Below are 12,492 nucleotides of genomic sequence, written 5' to 3'. Positions count from 1 at the left end.
CTTGTAGTATTTACTTTCATATATATATGTATGTACACACATATATGTACACACACAAACACACACACACACACACACACACGACAAAGCCATGCTTTTTTTGCTATGCAGATTTTTTCTGACGTCCTTTTAGGGAAGATAAAGGTTTAAGTTCTCTCAGTTCTCTGATATCCTGCCATTCCCCCTCCTTTCCTCCTAACATACATCTTTTCCTTACTTTCATCTTCTGACATAGTCTTATTACTATTTTTTAAAATAACAGTGTTTATATGGCTATGATTATATAAATATTCACAGTGTACTATGTCTATAGATGCCCCCTCATTCAGCTCTTTCCTTCCCCTGGAGTCAGAAAATAAAAAAAAAGAAAGCAATTACTGTGCACTTATTCCTAAATTCTCTAGAAGAATTTCTTCTCACTTATGCACAAACAAATCAGGAATCCACTACTTTCATTTCTATTCCTCTGAGATATCCCTCACCAATCTGATATCCTCTCTGTTCTCCTCACCCAGTTTAGGACTGATTTACTCCACAGTCAGTTAATAAAAGCCACATCCATGTATATACTTCAATTCCCTTGTCTTCTATTCACTTGCTCAAAACTACTTGGTACAACCACAACTCTACTTAAATCCAGCTCTCCATTAACTCTGCACTTTGCACCCATGGCTGCGGGAAAAAAATCCACAACCACATCCCTTCAAATTCATAACTATAACCCAAATGTGCCTTTAAGGTTGCCAGGAAGCATACTGCATTTCCCCAGTCCATTTATTCTCTCACTTTCCTGGACAACACACTTTTTTCTGTCCTCAAACCCCTACATCCGTCCTTCTCCATCCTTACTCTTAACTGGTAAAGATCCTCCTCTGTCACCTCCCAGTATATTTAGTCACCTGGGTCTGCTCAACCATCGCCATCATCAGTCTGCTTTCCAGTTCCCATTGTTGCTACATTGTTTTTCATCCTTTCAACCAGTATTAATTGAGAATCTGTGACATTCCAGGAGTTATCTTAGGTGTCAGGAATACTAACATTCTTGTTCTTATTATCTCTGGGTTTGCCTTTAAAAAAATGCCTTCATAGCAATTTTAGTGGTATAGAAGAAAAAAATCCCTTTCTATAGAGACTATCATTAGATAAACAAAAACTGAAATATGGAAGGCGATTAAAGTATTATACCAAAGTAACCATATTGTGGTTACGTAAGGTAACATCTCTATTCTTAGGAAATACACACTAAAGAACTCAAAGGTAAGGGTAATGCTGTTCAAGTGATTCAGAAAAAAACACAGAGCAAACATGTACGCATATGATAAAGCAAATGAGATAAAATGTTAACAACAGACTACAAATATTCCCTGTACTACTTTTATTTTTGCAAATTTTTATAGTTTTTAATTATTTTCAAATAAAAATTTAAAGAAATAGATATATTTTAGCCAAGGGATTAGATTTAATTAAATAGATACCTGAAGGAATCCAGTCACTAACAGTCAAAACCAAAAGTTAATTTGTTAAAACATAGCACTTTAAAATGGAATAGGTAATAATTACTATTTGTTCACAGTTTTTGATAAAAAGCATCAGGAAAAAATTTTATTTGACAGAAAAAGTTTGCTCTGTTCTCCTCTGAATCATTTAAATCAGAATTTCTTGCCCTCAGCACTACTGACATGTTGGTCTGGATTGTGGGAAAGCGGGAGCTGTCCTGTGAATATAGGATGCTCACCAGCATCCCTACCTAGCCTCTACCTACTAGGTGCCAGCAGCACCCACCCAGTCCTGACAATCAAAAATACCTCCAGACACTGCTAAATGTGCACTGGGGGAGGGCCAAAATCACCCCTGATTGAGAAGCACTGATATAAATCTAATCAACAGAAGCCTTGCTCAGGACTATGGACTACAGTAGACCAATGGTTCTCAATGTTAGCATATTTCAGACTCATCTGGAGGGCTCGCTACCTCGATAGGCTCCACTCTCAGAGTTTTTGATTCAGCAAGTCTGAGGTGGGGTCTGAGAGCTGTCATTTCTAACAAGATACTCATAGCTTGGGGACCACACTTTGAAAAACACTGGGCTAGACATTTACCTGCAGATAAATGACTTCAAGTATAGGCACCAAAATAGAAAAAAAAAAGTCTGAAATGTAAAACTTGCCAATCCAGATTTATGGAATGATGACAAACATCACACAGAAATGAACATTATATAAGGCTAACGAGAGAACATCTAGTACAGTTTTTAGATGTGTACTTCCCTAAGATCCACAGATTATCTGTGATAGAGCTATGCCAGGAACAGTGGGAAGAAAATAGGTTTAGTGGTGAGGACACTTGACTTAAAGCTGGGAAGTGACATTTGAGTTTGCTGAGACCTTAGGCAAATTCATGGTAAATTGTAATTTTCTAATCTGGAAAAAAGGGTTTGGATTAGGATCTTACAGACCATTTCCATCTTTAAAACTAAATGATTATACTTAAGTAAATGGTAGCCATTTAAAAAAAATTCTATAAGTTTTACATAAATGTGAACTCTTTTTTGGACATATGATAAATTAAAAACAATTAAGAGTACCAAAATTAGTCTTCCTCACTATTAAGTCTGCCCTCTTTCCCATACCATGTAGCTCAACAAAAGTAAGAGTTTTGTACCCTGACTGGTGTGGCTCTGTGGGTTGGGCTTCATACTGCAAACTAAAAGGTCGTTGGTTCTCTTCCCAGTCAGGGCACATGCCTGGGTTGCGGCCAGACTCCCAGCTGGGGACATGCCAAAGGCAGCTGATCGATGTTTTTTTCCTTTTTTTCTCCCTCCCTTCCCCTCTAACAAATAAATAAATGAAGTCTTAAAAGGAAAAGTAGTGTGAATAGAATATTAAAATACTGAAAATTAGCCACAACTAAATTAACTCTGAGAGCCTGAGAAAAAGTTATAATTTTTAATTTGGAAATGTATTTTTAAAATATCTAATACGTACATCCTTCTTTTTTAATTCTGCTTAATAAAATACTGCAAAATGAAATAAAATGTTTAAAATGAAAATCATAAACTTTTTAGGAAAATCATAAAACCTATATTAACTGAGTCAAGATGCCAACAAATATTATGATGCACAATAAAAATTATTAAGTGTTTATGTAATTTATTTAAGTTAGATGAACTATAATAAAATACATTTACTTACCTCAACATTTCTAATGGATTTGTCTCATGAACTTGGTTGCCACACCTTGGACAATCATTGCTATCTTCAAAGTGCTGAACAATACAAGTCTTACAGACTAAGAAGAAAGAAGGTGTTAGGTTAAAATGCATCATTTGGATTTTGAATATAATTAGAAATAGTCTTTAAAAATTAACCATTATAGGTAGAGTACTAGTCTTTAATCAAATTTTAAATTGTAACACTGAAAAAAAACTCAAATGAAATAAAGCCTACTGCCACAATATAAAAAGTATATAGCTTGTTGTTTATTTTTTTAAATTATATTAACAAGCCAAATTTATTCATACTAATATAAAAAAGCTAGTTCATGTAATAAAAATGGTTCTTCTTAAAGTAGGACCAAAAAATGTTTTTACCTTCATTGTTAAGTCTGCATTTATTTCTTTTGCTAGAAATTTATTTTAATGCAAAGTAAATAGCTCATTTAAAAAAATGAGCGTTTTCAATGTTTGTATTATTTTTTATTGGCAGTATGCTCCTGGGACAAAGCATGAGTTACAAGGGAACTTCTGGCCTTTGCAAAGTACGAAGAGTCTGTGCTTACAGTAGGTCCATGATTCCATGGAGCACAAAATATGGTAGTGGCATCAAGTTGGTACAAAGGCACGAGAAGTAAAGTGAAAGAATGATGGCAAAATTGACAGGGAAAATTAAGATTTTAAATAAAGATTCTAAACTAAGATAATAGAAATGTGATTTGTTATTTTTTTGGCTACAAGCCTATATATGGCCTACATTTCCTTCAAATAAACTAATCTTTCTTGCTATGAATCTCTCTCACCTTTCCCTAAGCTTCTATTATCTACTTTGCCAACTGTCTTGCCTCAAAACCTTACACATATTTACAGCACTGAACTGTAAGAAATGTTCAATCCACTTCCCTATCTCAATACCCCCTCCTCTAATACAGAGAGGCTCCCCTAAACCCCATTTTACAATGCCATTACAAACAACTTCTTTTTCCCATCCTCATGCCCCACACTATCTAAAAGAAGTAAAAGTTTATCTAAAAGACTGAGCAAGAGTAAACACTAAAGGATTCTGATCACTGAAATTAGGTCTGAAAGTTCAAGCATATTACATACACTAGTCAGAGCAACAATGGTCAGGAAGAATTCTTCTAGGTATCGAATTTTAAAATCATTAATACGTGTAGACAATAATATCTTGGTATTTCTTTTCATTGATTCAATAGACATTTACTCAAGACCACACACTGTACTAGGAGTTAGGATGCAGGAGTAAATAAAACAAAGTCCATTCCCTTACAGAGCTTTTATTCTATTTGGGAAAACAAATAAAGGATTTTAGTAATAGTGAGACTTCAAAAAAAAAGGTAGAGAGTACTGTAGGCTGACAGCTATTTTTAGATAGTGTGATCAGGGTAGGACTTTCTAAGAAGGTGATACTGAGCATATTTTTTTAAGTACACCTGGATCCCACTTTCTCTTTTTACGATTACATACAGATGTTAGGGTAATACCCTGCATTACAATTCTCTCAAAATATGGGTTAAGCATAGTATCAGAAAACATTAAAAATAAAAAAGATTAGATTTAAATATATCTTATGTCCTCCAAATCTCTTGGTTCTAAAAAGGTGCTAAAAGTCTTTGAAAAAGCCAAAATAATGTTTGAGAAGGGAGGGCCACCTTGTTAAGCCATACTGAAGTGGAGGACAGAGAAGCTAAATTCCTTTAGAAGATTGCTAGTATTTGCTCTTTCCCCTAGAACACTGGTAAGTATCTGAAATTTGGGAAAGGAAAAAAAAAAAAAAAAAAAGACAGATTAGAGACAAAAGTAAAGGTTGATCCCTTCCCAGAGCTCTGATCCTTGTGGTTCGAAAGGTTTATCACACTCAAGGACTGAGGAATTTCTGGTTGTCTATAGCCTTGGCCAAATACAGAGACACGTGATATGCCCAGAGCAAGCCCTGATCTGAGTCAACCAAAAGGCTGAGGGTTAGGAGTCTGTCATCTGAAGGACAAAAACACTAATCTAGGTTGCTGAAGACAGAAGTGTTAACACTCATCCACCCAGAGGTGCATACAGTTTCAAGAATAAGTCTGTGTTAATTGCTTAAGACCAATACAACAGCAGTGCCCAAGGATGCTGATGGGGAATATTAGTCTATAGTCTAGATCTAGACCATCCAATATGGTAGCCACTAGCCAACATGGGGCTACTGAGCACATGAAATGTTGCCAGTTCAAGTTGAGATGTGCGGTAAATGTAAAATACAGTAGGTTTTAAAGGCTTACCATGTAAAAATAATCTCAGTAATTTTTTATAATTACATGTTTGAATAATATTTTAGACACACTGGATTAAATAAAATATTCAAATTATTTTCATTTTTTTCTTTTAAAAAATGTGGCTACTAGAACATTTTAAATTAACAGGTGGCTCACACTTTATTTCCACTGAACAGTGTTAGTCTAGCAGGACATAAAAAGCCCCATCCGGAGAAGAATTTATATTTCACACCAACATTTGAGATACAATATGTTATTTTACTTTTGCAGATGAAGAAGAGGTTCCTACGAGCCAGGTAATCTATTGACTCTCATGAATGGCAGCACAGAGACTTGAATTCAGGTTTTCTGATATGAAACCACAAATTTTATGTCAAATTTTGAAGATTTTTTAACTTTACAAAGGAAAAGAATGATATTTCTACATTACGTAATGTGCCTCCAGGCCTAAAACATCTTAAGCATCTCTGTTAAATCTGTTAAAGATTTTTTAACTTTACAAAGGAAAAGGATCCTAAAACATCCTAAGCATCTCTGTTAAATCTGACCACCAAGTACACATGACAGATAAGCCATCCCACAGGGCATAGGAATTTACCTTATTACATTGTTACATGAAAGAAATGAAAAAAAAAAAAGTTTTCCAGAGGCTAAGGCCAAAAAATTGTTTTTAATTTTTTTAAAATAGTTTTAGAAAGAAAAAATCTGAAATGTTGAAATATATTTTTACTCTAATTTTCATTTTTGTTCAGATGATTTGGCGGTGGCTGTCATCATTGTCATTATAATCATCAACACAGGGTATATGTACCAGGCACCACCCTAAGTGCTTCAACATATATTTAATTCAACAAAATTTAATTATTTAATCCACATTACAACCCTATTAATTAGGCGATGTTACTGGGCCTCTCACAGATGGAAAAAGTAAGTAGAGAACTTCATCAGTTTGCCAAAAACCCGCAAGTCAGTAAGGTAGTAAAAGCCAGGATTTTACTGAAGAGCCCATTTTCTTAACCAATACATGCCTATGTGATACATTTTCTTCTAATTTTACTTCTATTGGTCTGTGATAATTTGTTTAAAAAAGCCTTCACCCTTAGTTTGGGAGCCTTAAATATGTCTACTTGTAGAGTTAGAACTCCTTTAAAACTGAGTATTTAGCACAAAATAGCTCTTTTAAGCACCTTACTTATTCCTTAAAACAAACAAACAAAAAAAACCAACAACAACCCTGTAGTAAATACATTTACCTCCCACATGCTTTTAAAATTAGAACCTGAGAAAATCCAAGCCAGAAGTTCAGTGAGGATTTGCTTTCCCTTAGATGTTTACAAAACTTATCTCTACAAAATACCCCTTGATTCTTAATTTTTAATTTGGTTTATATCAGCTGTAAAACACATTTTTAAATATCTTACAAGATTTAATGCCAAGCTCTTTAATTGCTCAACTGCTGTACTGGTTAACTCAAGTGGTCCAAGATAAAAAGGTCCCAGTCTGGGTTAAAACTATATGGAAACTAATTAGAATCTTCATTCTCACCAGCAACTGTACCAGCAGATAGATGTTGTAGCCACGAGAAACACATAGCTCAGAAAGGGAGTTAGGCTCACCAAAGCTATCCCCAGTTGAAAAAAACACTTAAATAGCAACAAGTGCTAACATTTACTGAGCACTAACCAAATATCAGGCTCTGGGCTCAGGGCTTTGCATAGACTATGGTATGGAGTGCTACCATCCCCCTTGGGCAATGACGAATGCACTACTGGAGAGCCTGAGTAGGCTGCCACGGCTGTCCACAGCTGCCCAGCTGTGTAGCACAGGTGACATCTATCCCCAGGCTGTGTGCCTCCAGGCCTAAAAACCAAATCACTATGCAAGGCACCATAAAGGCAGTAACTCTTGGTTCCTGGCATCAAGATTTCTTATTTTTAACTGATTTTTATATTTAGTCCATCACAAACATCATGAAACTTCTGCCTAAAGCTTACTAAGTGAAATCCTTTTTAATTATTTCTTAGATTTGAACTATATTGTTGCACGTGTGTCAACTACAACAGTGGTTCTCAGGTTCAGATGGGTACTACAGTCACCACCGAGAATTTTTAAAGAACAAATTCATGCCCCCCCCCACCCCCAAACCAATTAAGTCAGAGTCTCTGAAAGTAGCACCAGGACTCTAACTTTGCAAAGCTCTCCACTAAGACAGTCGAAAGATAACTGGGAAATCCTGGCCAGAGGAAGCCAGGAGCTGGCCACAAAATCCTTACTGACTAGTACCTCTGATGGAAGGACCCATTCAAAGATTTGGCTCTCTACCAAATCATAGTCAGAAGTCACTTTACTATTTACCATTAGGAAATCACTGTCACAGGACAAAACATAGTCAAAGAATATGGGATTACCATAATCTCTCCCTATAATGCAGAGGCAAAGGTAGTACAGCACAATTTTTCTAGACAAAAGACAATCTTGAGGCAGACTGCCTGGATTTGAATCTCAGTTCTGCCATTAGGCACATTACTTACTTTGTGCTTCTTTGGTACAAGGGAGATTGCAAGGAAACCTATCTCACAGGATTCTTGTAAGGATTAAATGAGATCATATATGCAAAATGTGTAAATTAGTATATGGCAACTTGTAAACAGTCAGTAAATATAAGCTAGAACTATAAATCATATCACTTGATGAACAAAAAATCATAACAAGGAGAATCAGAGTATTGAATATTGAATGGCAACAGACTATGATTAGTTTGATGTGTCCATCTTATGACACATGATCTTGCTAAAGGAACTTGAAATGTCTATTATGTATTGGTATTAATCCTCTGCAGCTATGATCACCCTAGAGATAGTCTTACAACTCAAGTATATTTTCTACACATTGTTTCACCTGAATGGGAACTGCCTATCTTTGCACGTATGATACTTCTTTTTCTGGGTTGGAGGGTCCAAGATTCACTACCACTTCTCCATTATACATTCTTTCCCTCACTTCACATGTGTAATACAATTCCAGCACAGTGCCACTGGTCTAGGAACTACCTTGTTCTGTCTCTTCACTTTATACCTGCTCTGAAGTACTACTGTATGTTGATTTCATAGTTTAACTAAAGAAAAGCCACCCTACGTCCTTATTTTTAAGTTCTTGAGAGGTTGGGGAGGGTGATGTTCTTCACAACAGGTACTAGGACCATTTGTTGTTGCTCCCTTGGATATAGCCACATCGCTATGTATCAGAGAGCTAGTTTCCCAGCTCTGATGACACAAAGTAATCTATACAAATTTCTTTTCTTGAGCACTAATTTTGCTATCATTGATAATAAAACAATAATCTTTTCCCTCATATCCTTGGTGATGTCACTCATTAGTAATGTTGTTTATGAAAAGTGATCAAATGCTGACTTCCTTTGTTAAAATCATCCTAATGTGTTGGTTTTATCTGTCAACATAGAAGCAAGTTTTTCTTCCTTCCTTAAGCACTGTCACCATCTTATGTGCCCTTCTTGAGTAACACTCACTTGATACAGTTTGTTTTGAAAATTTTATCTGTTATCTACTAACAGTTTATAAGTAAACTGTGGTCATCTGCAAAGAGAAGACACATCAACTTCCAGATTTTGACACATATTCTTATGGGTGAAACTGACAATATCTTCACAAAAATTTTCCAGAATATTTGCTTCCATGAGAGAGTATTTCCTGGTTTTACTTGTGTAAGGAACCAATAGATACCTTTCTTTATGTGGCACATTTCTTTCAAAGGCCTACATGAGTTGCAATTTCATGAATAATATTAAGGATAGCATTACTTTCTACTAAGAAGAATGCTTTATTGTTTGTCCCACCAGAGAAGCAGGCAGCAAAGTAGTGGGATCTTACATCAAGCAGGCCAGGAGTCCAAATTGTCCAGGAAGGCTGTAATTTCATAGACAGACTTATGGAGTCAAGGGGGACCCGAAGGTTAGGGTGGAGCTTGGTAGCTTGGTGAGTACAGCAATACCCTCATACCCCTCCTGATCAATATAAATTCTGTGACCAGAGTAACCACTACCTTGCATATATTCTTGAAAACTTTGTTCTTCTCTACTTCAACTTTTCTACCTCTCTTTTTCATCATACTTGCTCAGTTAAACTATTAATCCTGGCTAAATCCAACATACTCTGTTCACACAAGATTATAGCTGTGGAAGGAAAATATGCACCATGCTGATTGGTCTCTCACCTTAAATTCATGACTAAGAACCTAAAGTGGGTCCTTCATCTGCCAGGCATTCATACCCAATGCACCAAGTCCATTATGATCTCCATCAATACTTCATACCTTCTCCTCTCTCCTCAAATCCACAACATGTCCTCCCTCAATGTCACTCTCCACTGATGACCTCGCTTTCATTTTACTGAAAACAAAAGTAAAACAACTGAAACAAAGAGAATTCATACCACCACATTACTAGCATCCATACTTTGTATTCTTATTTTCAGAATTTCCATGTGCCTATATCTAAAGTCAATCTCTGCTCTGTGCACTTGGTCCTGACCCAAGGACACTGCTTCAGCATCCTTCCTTTCACCTACATTAGTCTTTTGGTATCTACTGAAGATTCCCATCAACCTTCAAACACATTCTCTATCTTAAAACAAAACAACTGTTGACCCCTTGACCCCACTTCTCTTGTCAGCTATTACTCCATTTCATAACATTCTTTACTATCTAATGCATAGTTTCAAAAGTTAAAAGAACTGTGTATCTCATATACTTCTTAACATTGTTACTAATAATAGATGGCACCTAGATTAAGACCTACAATTATTCTTCCTTATTTAAAAATAATCATCAAAACAAGTACTATAATCACTTTCATGAATGAGTGACTAGTTACTGCCAAAATACTGTTTGAAATATGTAAGATCACTACATCAGCAAACTCATTTCTAGTACAACCCTAAAACAGTATATCTGTACCCACTAAGTCTTTTATGTAACTTCTACATAAGCCTTTGATTTTTTCCTTAAAAAATGATAAACAATTTATTTAAACTAAAAAAAGAAAACACCAAAAAATGAAAACAGTTCACCCATTTCTCCCCTGCCTCAGGCAACCACCAATCTATTCTCTGTATCTATCAGTGTGAGATTTTAAAATGTTTTTTTCAGATTCCATCTATGAGAGAGATCATAATCATCCAGTGTTTTTCTCCAACTTATTTCACTTAGCATAATGTCCATTCATGTTATCACAAATGGCAAGATTTCATTCTTCCTTATTAGAGAATAATATTCCTGTGTGTGTATGTATACCATATCAGATATTTTCTTTTATCTATTCATCCATTGATGGATACTTAGGTAGTTTCCATATCTTGCCCATTGTAAATAATGCTATAATAAACATGGGGGTTCATGTATCTTTTCAAGTTGGGGTTTTTGTTTTCTTTCAATAAATATCCAGAAGTGAAATTGCTGGATCAAATGGTAGTTCAATTTTTAATATTTTGAGGAACCTCTGTACTGTTTCCATAGTAGCTGCAGCAGTTTATAGTCCCACTAACAGTGCACAGGGGCACCCTCTCCTCCACTTTCTCACCAAAATGATACTTCTTCTGTTTGCTAATAGCCATTCTAATAGGTATGAAGTGATATTGCCATTATAGTTTGGATTTTCATTTCTTTCATGATTGGTGATGCTGAGTACTTTTTCATGTACTTGTTGCTGGCCATATGTATGGCTTTGGAAAAATGTCTACTCAAAACCTCTGCCCATTTTTTAATCAGGCTATTCTTTTGCTCTTGAGTTGTATGAGTTTTCTGTATTTTGGATATTAGCCACTTATCAGATACATGATTTGCAATTATTTTCTCCCACTCAGCCAGTTGCCTTTTCATTTTGTTGCTAGCTTCCTATGCTGTACAGAAGCTTTTTAGTTTGATATAGTACTACTTGTTTATTTTTGCTTTTGGTGTAAGATTCAGAAAATCATCATCAAGGCCTATGTCAAGGAGCTTACTACCTATGTTTTCTTCCAGGAGTTTCATGGTTTCAGGCATGTTTTACTTTTAAGTCTTTTTCTTAATCCTTACCTGAAGACATTTTTTCATTGCTTTTAAAGAGAGAGGAACAGAGCAGGAGAGGATGAGAGGATGGGGGGGAGGGAGGGGAAGTAAGAGAGAGAGAATAGAAAGAGAAAATGAGAATTCTATTGGTTGCCTTCTCAAATGTGCCCCGACTGGGGATCAAACCCGCAACCTGTGTGCGCGCCCTGACTGGTATCAACCAGTGACCTTTCAGTCTACAGGACAATGCTCCAACCAACTGAGCCACATTGGCCAGGGCTTACTTTCAAGTATTTAACCTATTTTGAGTTCATTTTTTGTTTATGGTATAAGATAGTGGTCCAGTTTCATTATTTTGCTGTGGCTATCTGATTTTCCCACCATTTATTGAAGAGACTGTTCTTTGCCCATTTTATATTTTTGGCTCCTTTGTTGTAAATCATAGAGCATATATGTATATTTATTTCTGGGTTCTCTATTGTGTTCCATTGATATCTGTGTCTATTTTATGACAATATCACACTGCTTTATTTACTCTATAGTAATTTGTAATATAGTTTGAAATCACGGAGCATGATGTTTCCATCTTTGTTCTTTTTTTCTAAAGATTGCTTTAGCTATTTGGGGTCTTTCATAACTCTATGCAAATTTTAGTATTGTTTGTTCTATTTTTGTAAAAAAAATGCCACTGGGTTTTTGATAGGGATTGCACTGAATCTGTATATTGCTTTGGGTGGTATGGACATTTTAATGATATTAAGTCACCTGATCCATAAGGATGAAATATCTTTTCATTTATTTTTATCTTCTTCAATTCTTTCATTAATGTCTTATAGCTTGCAACATACATATCTATCACCTCCTTGGTTAAAGTTATTCCTAAATATTTTATTCTTTTTGATGCAATTGCAAATGGAATTGTTTCCTTCATTTCTGTTTCTGATA

At 35.5% G+C, this 12,492-nt stretch overlaps 1 protein-coding gene across 9 annotated transcripts in view; it reads right to left on the bottom strand.

Annotated features, from left to right (window-relative positions):
• PCGF5 (polycomb group ring finger 5) overlaps positions 1-12,492 on the bottom strand; it is a 109,178-nt gene that overhangs the window by 37,681 nt on the left and 59,005 nt on the right. For all 9 annotated transcript variants that reach the window (XM_054572835.1, XM_054572836.1, XM_054572839.1 and 6 more), the window contains one exon: positions 3,192-3,288. In XM_054572835.1, coding sequence (XP_054428810.1) covers positions 3,192-3,288 — 97 coding nt within the window. The remainder of the gene's footprint in view (positions 1-3,191; positions 3,289-12,492) is intronic.

This window comes from Pteronotus mesoamericanus, unplaced genomic scaffold, assembly GCF_021234165.1.
Source record: "Pteronotus mesoamericanus isolate MK-2021 breed Mesoamerican mustached bat unplaced genomic scaffold, CSHL_Meso_final contig_24, whole genome shotgun sequence".
NCBI classification, from domain to species: Eukaryota; Metazoa; Chordata; class Mammalia; order Chiroptera; family Mormoopidae; genus Pteronotus; species Pteronotus mesoamericanus.
Note: the sequence above shows the minus strand (reverse complement) of the source record. Positions and strands in the feature narration are given on the sequence as shown.